Source organism: Cervus elaphus, chromosome 5 (assembly GCF_910594005.1).
Source record: "Cervus elaphus chromosome 5, mCerEla1.1, whole genome shotgun sequence".
Lineage (NCBI taxonomy): Eukaryota > Metazoa > Chordata > Mammalia > Artiodactyla > Cervidae > Cervus > Cervus elaphus.
This window is the reverse complement of record NC_057819.1, coordinates 95,951,248-95,966,320: the sequence shown is the minus strand read 5'-3', so window position 1 is coordinate 95,966,320 and position 15,073 is coordinate 95,951,248. Positions and strand designations below refer to the sequence as shown.

Below are 15,073 nucleotides of genomic sequence, written 5' to 3'. Positions count from 1 at the left end.
CGGGAGGGGGCGGGGAAAAGGGTGGGAGGAGGGTGAGAGCGCGCGCGCGCCGCCCGGCCGTCGTGGTTTCCTGGCTGCGCGCGCGGCGCTGGCGGAGTAGCTGCAGCTGTAGCAGCAGCCGCGAAGATGGCGGAGGGGTTGGAGCGTGTCCGGATCTCCGCGTCGGAGCTGCGAGGGATCCTGGCCACTCTGGCTCCACAGGCCGGGAGCAGAGGTGAGTCGCGCCGCCCAGCTGCTGGGCCGGGCCTGCCCGCCCCGCCTCCCTCCCCTCCTTTGCCTCCTCCCCGCTCTGTCCGCGGCGCTCCGGAGCCCCCGCCCCTTCCCCCAACAGTGGGGGCGGGGGCCGAGGGCGGGGCGGGCGGGCCTTCCCCGGTCTACCAGTCCGAGAGCCGGTGCGGGGTCGGGCTCCGCCGGCTCAGGCCCCTCCGCGAGAGCCCAGCCTGGGTTCCTGTCTCCGCCCCCTTTCTCACGGCGAAGGTGACTGTTCCCCATTGCCCCGGCCCTCTCACACCAGCCCGTGGGTTCCCAGCTATCCGGGGAAGCGACAAGTAGTTGGGCGCCGGGGTCTGGCTGAGGAGGCCCCCCGGAGTGTATGGTTCCCCGAGGAGTCAGCCGCAGGCCTGCCCCGTCTCATTCCCCCTTGGAGAGTAGGGACTGGAGACCTGGAGAAGAAAAGGTTCAACAGCTTGGTATTTCCTTGCTGAACTTTTTCCCGCAAGGCAGGCTTCTGAAGGCTGCGCCACCGGGGGGATCCAGGACCTCAGAAAGCTGATTGTATTCTGGTTTGGCCTTGGCATGTGTGGGAGCAGTTTTTTGTTTTTTTTAAATCTGAGAGAATGTCCAACTTGCAAATTAAAGCCTCCAGCCACACCGGGAAAACACCGGGGAAGATTCTAGTGTCTCACCTCTTCTTGGTTAGTCAGGGGAGTTCGTTTAGGAATGGTAGTTCTGTTTCTGCCGGCTTATGGCCGAAGTTTGTGAAATTGGTTTTCTTTGGCTATCTGAATTGGATTATTCGGGTTGTTTTCTCTCTCCTTGCTGGAAAGTGGTAGTGGTTCTTCCCCCCCCGCCCCCCCCCCCCCCGCCCCAACTTAGAAAGGCTGCTGAGGGTGAGTTATTCTGGAGTTAAACTGCTTTATCTTTATTCACAGTGAATGAAACAGTCTTTTAACGTTTGGAAAATACTGAAGCGGTATCTTAAACTTCAGGGTTTTGGGGTGTTTTTTTTCAAGTTTGTTACACCCATGGGTGTAAATACTGGAGCATGTGACCCCTGTTAGGAGCTTGTTTGCACTGGTGTTAACAGAACAATACTAGAATTTTCTATAGCATTCCATTTTGAGTACTCTATAGTCTCACTAAGTCCTGTTTCTTCCCCCGCTGGACAGTTTAGTGGCTATTTACAGTTGACTCTCCCCTTAACAGCTAAAGGTAACCGATCAGAAAATTGATACTTGCTTATCTGTCATTCTGCAAGTTCCTGGAGCCTGGAGAGTGGTTTCTTAAGTCCAGTTTTCTTCTTCTTGAGTGCCCCAGTCCTTGGTGTTTTGAGAGCATGTCACAATACTTCCATCATCCTCCAGGGAAAGCTCCTTTATGGAACTTTTTCCTTCTCATATTCCATCATCATAGTAGCAGTTAGTCTCAGTATTCTAATGATGATAGTCTGAGTAGTGTTTCCTTGAAATGACTCTACTGGCTGCTGTTAGAGAATTGGTGAGCATGAGTGGAGATGAAGAATGTGAAAGGAACTGCTTCCTGTTTGCTTCAACCGGAGGTATGCGATTGGGTAGTTGAAAGCCTTAAGAAGAGGATTGTCCTGGCCAAGTTCAGTGACTGGAGTTGCAAACTTTTTCTCCAGAGATGTCCAGAACTGTGGATTGTTACATGCATACCCCTCATTTTCTCCCTCTTCCCCCATTAATATGTTAAAAGGACTCAACCACCCCATAAAAAATGTTAGAGGCAGAAGAGACCACAGTGGAGCTGAGAGCTCTATAGCAGAAAAAAAGTCCAATGCAGAACTGGTCAGAGATCTTTTATTATGACAGTGATGAGGTAGTTTAGGGTCTTGTGGATCTGAGTATGATTTGGGTAAAAATCAAGAGAATATGATTTTTCCCCCCTTGTTTCCCTAACTCAAGTGTAGGTAGCTCCAATATAGTTAAGTTTTTAGTTTTGTCAGTTGCTGTACAAATATCTTAAACCTAGTAGAATTTCCGTTTCTGCAGAAAGTTGCTTCCTTGTCCATCGATATGAACACTTGGATGTGTAATTCTTGCTTTACTTTTAACGACAGTTTTTTTTCCTCTCCTTCCCCTTTATTCTTCCACCTTTTTCTCCCCAACACTCTCTCCAACATGGCAGAAAATATGAAGGCGCCCAGGCAGCGAAAAGATAACAGGCGCCCAGATCTGGAAATCTATAAGCCTGGTCTTTCCCGACTAAGAAACAGACCTAAAATCAAGGAACCCTCTGGGAGTGACGAGTTGAAGAATGAAGTTGTTAATGACAGAGATTCTTCTGCTGTTGGAAATTGTACCCAGCTCATTAAAGATGTCTGCAAAGACAACCCACAGCAAAATGGTCCTGTAGACTCAGAAAATATTCGGGCACAGGAGTCCTTTCCTCGGACTGTTGGACAAGAGGATCGAAGCCTAAGAATTATTAAGAGGACAAAGAAACCGGACATGCAGATCTATCAACCTGGAAGGCGTTTGCAGACTGTTAGCAAAGAAGCCACCAGCCGGGTGGAAGAGGAAGAAATCCTCAACCAGGTAGAGCAACTGAGGGTAGAGGAAGATGAGTGTAGGGGAAATGTGAAAGAGGAGGTGGTGAACAAGCCAGACAGAGAGGAGGCTGAAAAGAGCCCAAGTGGTGACAGAGTAAGGGCTGCAAAGGGAGAAAAAGGAAAGAGGGTAGAAAAGGGAGAGGGGGTGAAGAAGGTGAACGAAGACTCGGCGCAGGGGAAGCCAGGTTCTGCCAAGCGCTACTCCCGCTCAGACAAACGCAGGAACCGCTATCGCACTTGCAGCACCAGCTCGGCTGGTAGCAACAACAGTGCCGAGGGGGCTGGCCTGACTGACAGTGGAAGTCGCCGCCGCCGCCAGGATCGGACCAAGGAGAGGCCCCGACTGAAGAAGCAGGTGTCTATGTCCTCAACCGACTCCTTGGATGAGGATAGAATTGATGAGCCTGATGGACCACGGAGGAGCTCAGAGAGGAAGAAGCACTCAGAAAGAAGCTGGTCTGGCCGAGGGGAGGGAGAGCAGAAAAGCAATGGTAAAGAAAATCGAGGCACTCTTCGAGTCACTTTTGATGCAGAAACCATGAACAAAGATTCCCCAGTGGTGAGGCCGGCCAGGGAAGAGGTGGATAGGTTAAAGCCAGACAAAGGCTTGAGCGGTGGGGGCAAAGGCTCTGAGAAGCCGGAGTCCAAAAACCTGAGACAGGAACTTCGGGGTCGCGGCCGGGGCATTCTCATTCTCCCTGCCCACACCACCCTGTCAGTCAGTTCAGCTGGCTCTCCAGAGTCGGCGCCTTTGGGACCTCGGCTTTTATTTGGAACTGGTAGCAAGGGATCTCGGAGTTGGGGCCGGGGAGGCACCACTCGACGATTGTGGGACCCAAACAATCCTGAACAGAAACCCGCTCTAAAGAGCCAGACGCCGCAGCTGCATTTCTTGGACACTGATGATGAAGTCAGCCCTACCTCCTGGGGTGACTCACGCCAGGCCCAAGCCTCTTACTATAAGTTTCAGAACTCCGACAACCCCTATTATTACCCCCGGGCACCAGGCCCCGCCTCCCAGTATCCTTACACAGGCTATAGCCCTCTGCAGTACCCGGTGGGCCCTACAAACGGTGTGTACCCAGCACCTTACTACCCGGGCTACCCAGCTCCGTCAGGACAGTATGTGTGTAGCCCTCTGCCTGCCAGCACCATGAGTCCTGAGGAGGTGGAACAGCACATGAGGAACATGCAGCAGCAGGAACTGCACCGGCTCCTCCGGGTGGCTGACAACCAAGAACTACAACTCAGCAACCTGCTCTCCAGGGACCGCATCAGTCCTGAGGGCCTGGAGAAGATGGCTCAGCTCAGGTATGGAGTGGGGTGGGGGGGTCCCATCCTGGCTAAAGGGGAGTAGGAATAAGCTGGAGGTGTACAGGGCCCCAAGGCTGGGGAAGGTAGAAGCCTTTCAGGTAAACTCCCGGGTGTTACCTCCCTTTCACATTAATTTTTGTAAGGGAAGGGAAGTTAGAAAAAGAGCGGAGCAGAAAAAATCTGTTTCTAGTCCTAGAAATGATTGTGCTTCCCACTTTTTAAGAAGAAAAAATCTTTTAAGAGAGCATGGACTCTGGATATGGAAAAGGAAAGACTTTCTAAAGTGCCAAGAAATAAACAGCATGTACCCTGTTACTTTGGCTATTAAATTCAGGTAGAGGTATATGGGGAAGAACTACTTTCCTAGACCTAACTTGTCTTTAGAATGACATTCTGCTATGCAGAATGGAAGCTAGAGTGAGAGCTATACCTGGTGGCACTTTGGATTTCCTGCCAAGGAAGGTGTGTGATTTGCAGGAACCTCAGGTCTTGGGTCTAGCCTTTCCTGTGGTGTATTTGGAGCTAGAAGTTGCATGTATTTTATTCCAGAGCTGAACTGCTGCAGCTATATGAGCGCTGTATTCTGTTAGATATTGAGTTCTCTGATAATCAGAATGTGGATCAGATCCTGTGGAAGAATGCTTTCTATCAGGTGATTGAGAAGTTCAGGCAGCTTCTCAAGGATCCGAATGTTGAGAACCCAGAACAGATTCGGAACAGACTTTTGGAGCTCTTGGATGAGGTAAACCATCATCTTTATGTCCTCAGGATAAAGGCTTCAGCATCCTTTAGTTGGGATGAGTTTTTACCACCCACAATACTGTGTTTTATAATAGAACATTAACAACAAACTTTATATGCTCTTTTCTTGAGTTTAGGCCTACCCTGCTTCTGTTGCTTCCTTGACACTCTAGCTTAACTGACAGGTGGAGTTTGTTTTGAGCTTGGAAGCTTTCTGAATGTCTTACCTGGCGTGTGTGTTCCTGTGTGTGTGTTCGTGTGTGTGTGTGTGTGTGTGTGTGTGTGTGTGTGTGTGTGTGTGTGTGTGTGTGACTGTAACTTTCAGCGTGTGGGATCTTAGTTCCCTGACCAGGGATCAAACCCATGCCCCCTACAGTGGAAGCTCAGCCTTAACCACTGGACTGCCAGGCAAACCCTGTGTATGTTTTCATATCTTTAAAACCACGGAAAGGCTTATGCTATCAATTTGTCTTGGGTTTAGTTGGTGGCCACTAAGTACTGCATATACCTCCCTTAACATCTGCTGGCTAAACAATAGCAGAACTGTGAAAGGGTTTCTCGCCCCAGTTTCTGGGTAGAATGAATCAGTACAGGCTGATTTGTCTGATTCTTATTTTTTCTGTTTATAGGGTAGTGACTTCTTTGATAGCTTGCTTCAGAAGCTGCAGGTCACTTACAAGTTCAAATTGGAGGACTACATGGACGGTCTTGCCATTCGCAGCAAGCCATTACGAAAGACAGTAAGCCAGCTTCTTTATGTTAAATTTATTCATTCACTTAGTAAGCATTTATTTAGTGTTAGTTATGTGCTGGGCACTGTGCTGGGTGTTGAGGATGCAAGAATGAAAGATACGGGGGAACAGATGAGTTAAAGCAACAGTTATAAGGTAATGTCATAAATACTGTAGTAATGGTATGTATAGAGTGTAGAGGGCATTGGGTCTGCTATAGACTGATGGGGGGGTCAAAGAAGGTTTCTTAGCGACTGTCAGGTTGAGTTTTGAAACATGGCTAGGAGTGGAAGGGGCAGTTTAGATACAGGGCACAGTGAGAGGACCACACCTCATTGGGAAAGTAGAAGAAATCAGCATGCTGATGTCCGTAATGTGCATTGGGCTGTTGGAGGAGGAAAAGTTAACGAAGTAGGAAGGGATGGATCATAAACTCTTATGTGTCATGCTGAAGAGTTTGGATTTTCTTCCTGAAAGAAGTGAGGAGCTATAGATTGATTTTCAGCAAATGGATGGCATAGATATGTTCTTGGGACTCAGCAATTAGATGAGTTTGGGCAAGACTGGAGGTAGGAGAGCTGGGTGTGGGCGTGAATGAGGTACAGGAAGTGGAGGTGAAGAGGAGACAGATTGGAAAACTGTAGGGAGCAGCGTTGAATTGCTGGCTGGTTCAGTGTGACTGTCGAGATTGGAGGCGTGAGGAGGAGTCCAGATCCTCCCCGAATTTTGTGCCCTAGAAGAGAGGCTGGGAAGGAAGAGGTTAGTTCTGTTTTAATCAGCTTGAGTAGAGGACCTGAAAATGAACAAATGAATGTTCTGATCTGTCTGGAGCTCAGGAGAAAGAGCTGGAGTGGTGATAGAAATTCAGAAGTCGTCAATATGTAGATGATAGTTGAAGCAGAAGTTGGGAAACTGGGAGAGCCAGCCCAAGAGCAGGGAGCCAGATTTTAGGGTGGTGGTGGGTAAAATGGACAAGTGCTATAAAAACCCTCACATGTTATGATTGCTGAAAAGTGTCGGTTGGGTTGGATGGCCTTACCACGAGTTATATTACTTGGAGAGGATGGAAACCAGATTGTAGTGAATGAGAAGTAGGGTAGCAGATATAATGAGAGGGTAACCCAGGCTGTTCTTGTAAGAAGGCTGTGAAGGCAAGGAGGGAAGGGAAGTTAGTAGTTAAAAGACAGTGCCAAGAGAAGTTTGTTTTTAACCTTGGAGAGACTTTAGCGTAATTATATGTTGAGAGGAAAGGGCCAAGGGAGAATAAGAGGTCAATTCATTAGAGAAACGAGTGTGATTTATGGAACAGAGGCTTCCTCTTGCCTTTCTGCTTCTTTTGATCAGTTGCCATGCAGAAGCTCTGTTACTAATCAACAAGTACTTGTTGAGTCCCTCCTACGCACCAGGTGCCATTCCAGGCACACGTAATTCAGCCTGGAACAAGAACGCTGTGGTCCCAACTCTCAGAGTTTAGTTTCATTAGGGGTGAGTACAGGTGTTGGATTAGTAACTGCAGGTGTAGTGACTTCTGCAAAGGGTGTTGTGGGGGTGTGGTGTAGGTGTACAGGGGCCTAGCGGATCATAGAGGCCTGAGGAAGTCATGGTTAAGCTAAGGCTGAAGACCCAAGACGTTAGCCAGGTGAAGTGTTAGTCGCTCAGTCTTGTCTGACTCTTTGTGACCCCATGGACTGTAGCCCACCAGGCTCCTCTGTCCATGGAATTCTCCAGGCAAGAATGCTCGAGTGGGTAGCCATTCCCTTCTCCAAGGGATCTTCCCAACCCAGGGATCAAACCCCGTGTCTCCTGCATTGGTGAGCTGATTCTTTACTGCTGAGCCACCAGGGAAGTTCCTAACAATATGTAGTAACAGCATATACGTGTTATGAAGTGATGTTCCTTAAGAACGTTTTTTGGTTGAGCGTATGTCTTAGGGTAGTTAAAGTTTTACTCATCTTCTCATTGAGGGACAGATGCCAAGCCCATCAGTGAGAAAGCATACATGTAGTATTACCCAATCCTGGATGTTATGGGTGTTTGGTAAAGGGTAACTTACTGTTTTAGGGAATTATTATTGTCCTGCAAAGGAGATGGAGTGCAGTAACACAATACAGTGGTTTTAATAGTTTGAGGAGAGAAAGATGATGGAAGGATGGAAAGGAAAGAACAAATAACTTTTATTACTCTATTTGTATATCACTGTGTGTGGCTTGTGCAATCATAGTTCCCCAACCAGGGATCATACCCAGGCCCACAGCAGTGAACGTGCCAAGTTTTAATCACTGGACTGCCAGGGAAATCCCTGTATATCGCTTTATAATTCATAAAGTATTCTTACACATTTTCCCTCCAGTTTCCCTGTGAGATAGGTATTTTTATATTCCAATGGAGAAGTTGAGTTCCAGAGACTTAGTTGAGGTTCCCCAGCTACTACAAAGACAGGCAGAATGTTTTTTCCATTTGACTGGACTTTGTTGAGGATTGCTGGTCCCTTGTTAATGCTGCTCTGTGATTCTGACCCTCACCCTGCCCTTTGGGGTTGAAGTTAGAGTTTCTTGGGTAGATGCTGCTAACTGGTCGTTTCTCCTGAAGGTAAAATATGCCTTGATCAGTGCCCAGCGATGTATGATTTGCCAAGGAGATATTGCCAGGTATCGGGAGCAAGCCAACGACACGGCAAATTATGGGAAGGCACGCAGGTACTGTTGCTTCTTGTTCATTACTCCTCTTCCCCGTGTGGCTTTAACCTAGGCCCTGTTAAGAGCAGTGGGCCACCTGAGCTGTGTCTTGTATATACGTCCTACAGGTGCTCCCTGCTTTACCACTCTAGGGTTACAGTTTAAGTAGTAAGGGCTATCAGGTGATAAATGGGGAAAGTGTTAATGCAGAAACATCTTTTTTTAAATTGTTTTTCTGTTCTAGTTGGTACCTGAAGGCCCAGCATATTGCTCCGAAGAATGGGCGCCCTTATAACCAGTTGGCTCTGCTGGCTGTGTATACGGTAAGAAATTTTGGATGGGGAGGTATTTTGCAGGCAATATGTAAGATACATGGATTTTGATAGCATCAACTCCTGGAGCTAGAACTCATCTTAACACCCAACCCAAAGTATACCCCCTTCTGTCTGCCATCCTCAAACTCCTTTTGTTAACTGTTGCTTTCAGAGGTAAGTTGTGAGGGACCTTTCACTTCAGTTGAATCCACTTTCACTACACTTACGTGTGCCCAGGGGAATGCTTATGCTGCAGCCAAACATTACTCTTTTTGACCAAGGTTTCTGCTCTGAATCTTGTCTTGTTTCCCTTCCCTAGGTTGAACTAGGTTACTCATCTCTAGAAGGAAAGGAAGGCTCCCTGTATGTCTCCCCTTTAAAGTCCTCAACTAGCCCTAAGTACATTCTTCCTCCCCAGATCATCCCCTTATCTGAGCTTTTTACCTTAGGAGTCTTTTTAGCAGATGCACAGTAAATGCCAAATCATACCTCTCTGATTTTGCTGAACTCCTCTAAATGTGGCTGTCACAGTGAGCCTTGGGATCTGACAGAGCCCCTAGTAAGGGACTTCAAGGGGGAGGGGCCAATTGTAGGTACCAAAGGTTTAAATATAAGGAGCAGTTAACGTGTTCGTTGGCAGGAAGAGTTTTCTTAATGTTGTAAAATTCATTGCCCACATAAATAGTGTTTGAATTGATATTTTTATCCTTTATTCCACAAAAATTAAAAAAAATTCCTAACACTTTAATTATGGATTGACATTGTTAATAAGGAATGTGGTTTAAGGATACACTTCTTGCGGAATCTATGAATTGCTCTCTCTGCTTTCTACCTCTGTCCTATTCTCTTTTTGATATGTGTTGAGATTTTTATCGCCCCTCTTTATGGCTTTTTCTCTCCCGTTTAGTATTATTTGTTAACTAGAAAATGTAAAAAAAATTTTCTCCTCAATGGCTTTAAAAAAAATTCAGATAAAATTCATCCAAGAAAATTAACCATTAATTATGGTCTGTACCTAGGGATGAGACTGCTGGGTCAAATGGTAATTCTATGTTTCACTTTTTGAGAATCTGCCAAGCTGTTTTTTATAGTGATTGCAGCATTTTACATTTCTACCAGCAGTGTAGGGGAGTTCCAGTTTCTTCATGTTCTTGCTGACATTTATTATTTTTCATTACTTTGAATATGACCAACCTAGTGGGTATGAAGTGATATCTCGTTGTGGTTCCCTCCTCCCTACCTGGGGACTTTTTTTTCTTCTTCTTTACTATATTTTTAAAATTTTTTGGTCAGTTTTAGGTTTACAGAAAAATTGGACAGAAAGTACAGAGAGTTCCCGTATACTTCTTCAACTCCCAGTTTTCCCTATTATTAACATCTTTCATTAGTATAGTACATTAGTTACAGTTAATGAGTCAGTGCAGGTACATTTGTTAATACTAAAGTCTGCAGCTTACACTTGGGTTCACTTTTATTATCGTACACTCTATGAGTTTGAACAAATGTAGTGACGTGTCCAGCATTACAGGATCGCAGAATGTTTTCACTGCCCTAAAAATAATACCCTGTGCTCCACACTCACCTCTTTATCCTTCTTCCCTCCCCCAAGCCTCTCTCAGTCACTGATATTTTTTACTGTCTCTCTAGTTTTGACTTTTCCAGAGTGTCATATAGTTGGAACCATACTGTATGTAGCCTTTTCATGTTGGCTGCTTTCATTTAGCACTTAGAGGTATTTTTGTGACTTGATAGCTCTTTTTGTTTATTGATGAGTAGTATTCCATAGTTTATCCATTCCTCTATTGAAGGACGTCTTGGTTATTTCCAGGTTTTGACTATCAAATGCTAGAAACATTTTTGTGCACGTTTTCTTGTGGACATAAGTTCTCAAATTATTTGGATAGCTACTTAGGAGTATGATTGCTGGGTTGTGTGGTTAGGGTATATATAGTTTTGGAAGAACCTGTCAAACTGTCTTCCAAAGTGGCTGTACCATTTGGCATTCCCGCCTATTGCTGTGCATCCTTTTAAGCATTTGGTCTTGTCGGTGTTCTGGATTTTGCTCTGATAGGTTTGCAGAATCCTATTTGTGTTAGACTTTAACTTGCAATTCCCTAATGACAGATGATGTACAGCATCTTTTCATATACTTATTTGCTTTCTGTGTATTTTTGGTGAGATGTCTGTTTAGATCTTTTGCGCATTCTTAAATTGTATTGTTTTCTTGTTGTTGTTTTTTAAATATTTGGCTGTGCTGAGTCTTAGTTGTGGCATGCAGAGTCTTCAGTCTTCCTTATGGCATTCAGGATATTTTAGTTGTGGCCTGTGGGATCTAGTTCCCTGGCCAGGAATCGAACCTAAGCTCCCCTGCATTGGAGGCATGGCGTCTTAGCCACTGGACCACCAGGCAAGTCCCTATTGTTGAGTTTTTAGAGCTCCTATATTTTGGATACCAGTCCTTTATTAGATATGTGTTTTATAAATATTTTCTCTCAACCTGTAGTTTTTATTTTCTTAGTGTTTTTCACAGAAGTTTTTAAAGTCAATGAAATCTAAGAACTTTATCAACTTTTTTTATGGATTGTGCTTTCAGTGTTGTATCTGAGAAGGCATTGCTACACATGTGTTACCTAGATTCTCCTCTCTGTTCTCTCCTAGGAGTTGTAGAGTTTTACATTTTACACTAAAGTCTGTAGTCCATTTTGGGTTAATTTTTGTGAAAGGTGTAATGTCTGCATATAGATTCATTGTTTTGCATGTGGGTGTCCGGTTTTTAACATCATTTGCTGAAAAGACTATCCTTTCTCCTTTAAACTGCTTTTGCTCCTTTGTCAAAAATCAACTGACTGTATTTGTGAAGGTGTGTTTCTGGGTTCTCTATTCTGTTTCATTGATCTACTTGTTTATTCTCTGGCCGGTACCACACTGTCTTGATTACTATAGCTAGCTTTATAGCAAATCTGGAAGTCAGGTAGTGTCAGTATTGTGTAGGCTATCCTGGATGTTTTTTTATTTGCCTTTTCATGTAAACTTTAGAATCAGTTTGTGTGAAGTGGTAGCTCACTTTTGATTTGCATTTCCCTTATGTTTAATTATATTTAGCATCTTTTCATATGCTTATTAGTCTGTTCAAGTCCTTTACCCATTTTTTTTTAAATCAAGAAAATAAAAAAAAATTCTTTTAACTTATTTACTTTTTAATTGAAGGATAATTGCTTTACAGAGTTTTGTTTACTGTCAAACCTCAACAAAAATTTTTCTAACTGTAATCACACATAAAGCAAAGTTTGCTATCTTTAAAAGCGTAATGTTTCAGTAGTGTTGAGTACATTCACATTGTTGTGCAGTTAATCTTCAGAACTCTTTTCATCTTACAGAACTGAAACTCTCTACCCATTAAACAGCAACTCTCTGTTCTCCCCTCCCTCTGGCCTTTGGTCACCACCCTTCTTTCTGTCTCTGTGAATTTGTGTACTCTAGTTACTGAATATAAATGGAATAAAAAAGTTTGTGTCTTTTTGTGACTGGCTTATTTCACTTAGCGTTAAATCCTCAAGGTTCATCCATGTTACAGCTCATGTCAGTTTTCTCCTTAAGGCTGAGTAATATTCAATTGTGTATATACCATATTTTGTTTTTCATTTCATTTCTCAATGGACATGTCTACCTTTTGACCATTGTGAATAACACCACTATGAATATGAGTGTACAAATACCTCTTCAAGACCCTGCTTTCGATTCTTTTGGGCATATACTCAGAAGTGGAGTTGTTGGATCATGGGGTAATCTGACAATAGCATTTTCAGTTTTCTGAAGAATCACCGTACCGACAGCTGTACCATTTTACAGTCCCCCAAGGATTCCAGTTTATCTGCGTCCTTGCTAAAGCACACTATTTTCTGTTGTTGTGTGTGTGTGTTTTTAAATAGTAGCCAACCTAATTGCTTTCAAAGCTGTATGGCATTGTGGTTTTGACTTGCATTTCCCTAATGAGTACTGGTTTTTTTATGTTCTTGTTGGCCATCTGCGTATCTTCTTTGGAGAAAAGTCTATTCAAATCCTTTGCATATTTTTAAACTGAGTTGTCTCTTTTGTTGTTGAGATGTAGCAGTTCTTTACGTAGTCTGACCTTAATCAGATATGTGATTTATAAATATTTTCTCCCATTTTATGGGTTGTCTTCTCACTCTCTTGATAATGCCGTTTTAAAAAGTTTTTAATTTTGATAAAGTGTGGTTTATTTATTTTTACTTTTGTTGCTTGTGGTTTGATGTCATAGCTAAGAAACTTTTAACCAAATTAAAAGTTAAGGTTTCTTATTTATTTAGACGAAAATACAAAAGTCCTTTTTTTTTTTTTTAACAGTTTTAATTCTTCTGTTTAGGTCATTAATCCATTTTTGGTTAATATATGGTGTGAAGTAAGGGTCTAATTTATTCTTTTGCATGTGGCTATCTAATTCCCCTAGCATCATTTGTTGAGATTATTCTTTCCCCATTAAATAGTCTTAGTACTCTTAAAAGTCAGTTGATGTATGATAAATTTATTTCTGGACTCTGAATTCTCTCTCTTGTGCAAGTACTATGTTGTTTTAATTACTGTAGTTTTGTGGTAAATTTTTAGATTGGGGTATGTGAGTCTTTCAGCTTTGTTCTTTTTCAACATTGTTTTGGTTGTCTGGGGCTTTTTGGAATGCCGTATGGATTTTAGGATCAGCTTTTTCTTTTCTGCCAAAAGAGTCACTGTAATTTTGATAAGGATTGCATTGTATCTTTAGAGTGCTTTGAGGTCTGTTTACATCCTTACCGTACTAAATATTTTGTTGCAAAAACACAGGATGTTTTCCATTTATTTAGGTCTTCTTTGATTTCTTTCAGAAATGTTTTGTCATTTTCAGTTTAAAAGTTTTGCATTTCCTTGGTTAACTTTATTCCTAAGGTATAAATAAGGTATGTTGTTATTTTTGATGCTATTATGAATTATTTCCTAATGTCTTCTTCAGATTGTTCACTACTAATATATATAAATACAACTAATTTTTGAGTATTAATCTTGTGTCTTCCCTCAGTGGTTTGTTGCTACACTAATTAAATTGCTGTGCGTTTTTTTTCATGGACCTCTGACCTAAGTTAGAGTTCTTTTCCTCTGTCCCTCTTTTTCTTTCTCTGTCTTAACCCAATTAATTGTCTTTTTAACATCACTTTCTCAACTTTTCTATAGCTTTTCCTTCAGTGGATCCCAAGTATTTGCTGAGAATATGCTGTGCAGTGTTTTGCTAGGTAATTTGATATGGTTTCTGTCCTGAAAAAAAAACATTAAGAAGACAAGTGTATACAGACAATGATACAAATTGCACTTGATAGGATATGATTGTTGGAGACATCATTTTCTATGGCACTAAGAAAGAAAAATGTGAGCTCAAGTAAGATGATGATAGATATTGATTGTGAGTTGTGTCTTGATTTCAGAGATGTTAAAATATGAAAAAAATCATTGTGGGACTGATCAATTACTGTAAAATCAAGGGAGTGGCATAATTAGAATAACATTAAAGATAGCTTCCATTTAACTGACTGAAACCATGTACCAGATATTCCATTAAATGTGTAATTATGTGAATTTTATTCTTTTCAGGAGCCATATATGTTGGTGAATATCTTCATTTTACAGATAAGGAAATTGTTCTAGGTTGACTTTCTTAGGTGTATACCTAATCGGTGGCAGGGCCAAATTCACACTCATGCAGTTGAGCTTAGAATGTGTATCTTTAACCATGTTAGATGATTGCAAGGACTTTTAAAGAGTAAGTAGGTGCTGGGGAGAGAAGGAAGTAGTAGTCTAGGTACATTTCGAGGCAGGGAAAGGGTAAAGACGTATATGATAGAAAGATAGGCTTTTGATTTTCTTTCCTTCTAACCCTCTCCCTTTGATTCCTTATTAATTGGTTATAAAATTGGACTTGAAGTGTTTATTTGCTGAATGCATTGAGTAATAGTTTCCTTTTCTCAGTAGAGTCAGTACGTTGTAGTGAAAACATGAACTTAGGAGCCAGGGAGGCCTTGGTTCAAATACTAGCTTATCAGAGATTTGGCTTTGAGACTTTATTGGCCAAGTTATATAATAATCTTCCTGAGCTCCTGACTCCTCATCGTTAAAATGGGAATAATAATGTCTACGGGGCAGTTTCCTTGGGTTTGGAAATACTGTTTCTGAAGTGCTCATCATTTGCCTCATAGTTATGCTTATTCTGTGATATTGCCATTGTTTATAATTTAAATATAATAATAATTAGTACATGCTGACAATTTTCTTTCTCTAAAGAGAAAATGTAATTGCTTTCATATTTTGTGAGGCTCTTTATTCTTTTTCCCCACTGCTGAGTGTGTGGCTTTAAGAGTAGTTCTACATGTTAGACATAGTCCTGGATGAGAAGAGAGCTCTGTTGTCATCACCATGACTTCTCCTGTGGGCAGCTTTCTCATTTTCTTGTTGGAATTCCTCACAGCT

The 15,073-nt window shown here is 42.7% G+C and overlaps 1 protein-coding gene across 2 annotated transcripts in view; it reads left to right on the top strand.

Moving 5' to 3' along the window:
* The first annotated feature begins 82 nt into the window (after positions 1–82).
* The window catches only part of SMG6 (SMG6 nonsense mediated mRNA decay factor), a 196,577-nt gene continuing 181,586 nt past the window's right edge, over positions 83–15,073 (top strand). The window contains exons 1-6 of one of the 2 annotated variants that reach the window (XM_043903370.1): positions 83–214; positions 2,368–4,102; positions 4,655–4,847; positions 5,476–5,586; positions 8,167–8,273; positions 8,497–8,575. In XM_043903370.1, the coding sequence (XP_043759305.1) occupies positions 127–214; positions 2,368–4,102; positions 4,655–4,847; positions 5,476–5,586; positions 8,167–8,273; positions 8,497–8,575 (2,313 nt within the window). In that variant the 5' untranslated portion in view covers positions 83–126. Of the gene's footprint in view, positions 215–330; positions 478–2,367; positions 4,103–4,654; positions 4,848–5,475; positions 5,587–8,166; positions 8,274–8,496; positions 8,576–15,073 lie in introns of those variants that run through there. The other variant, XM_043903371.1, reaches the window with a different exon arrangement.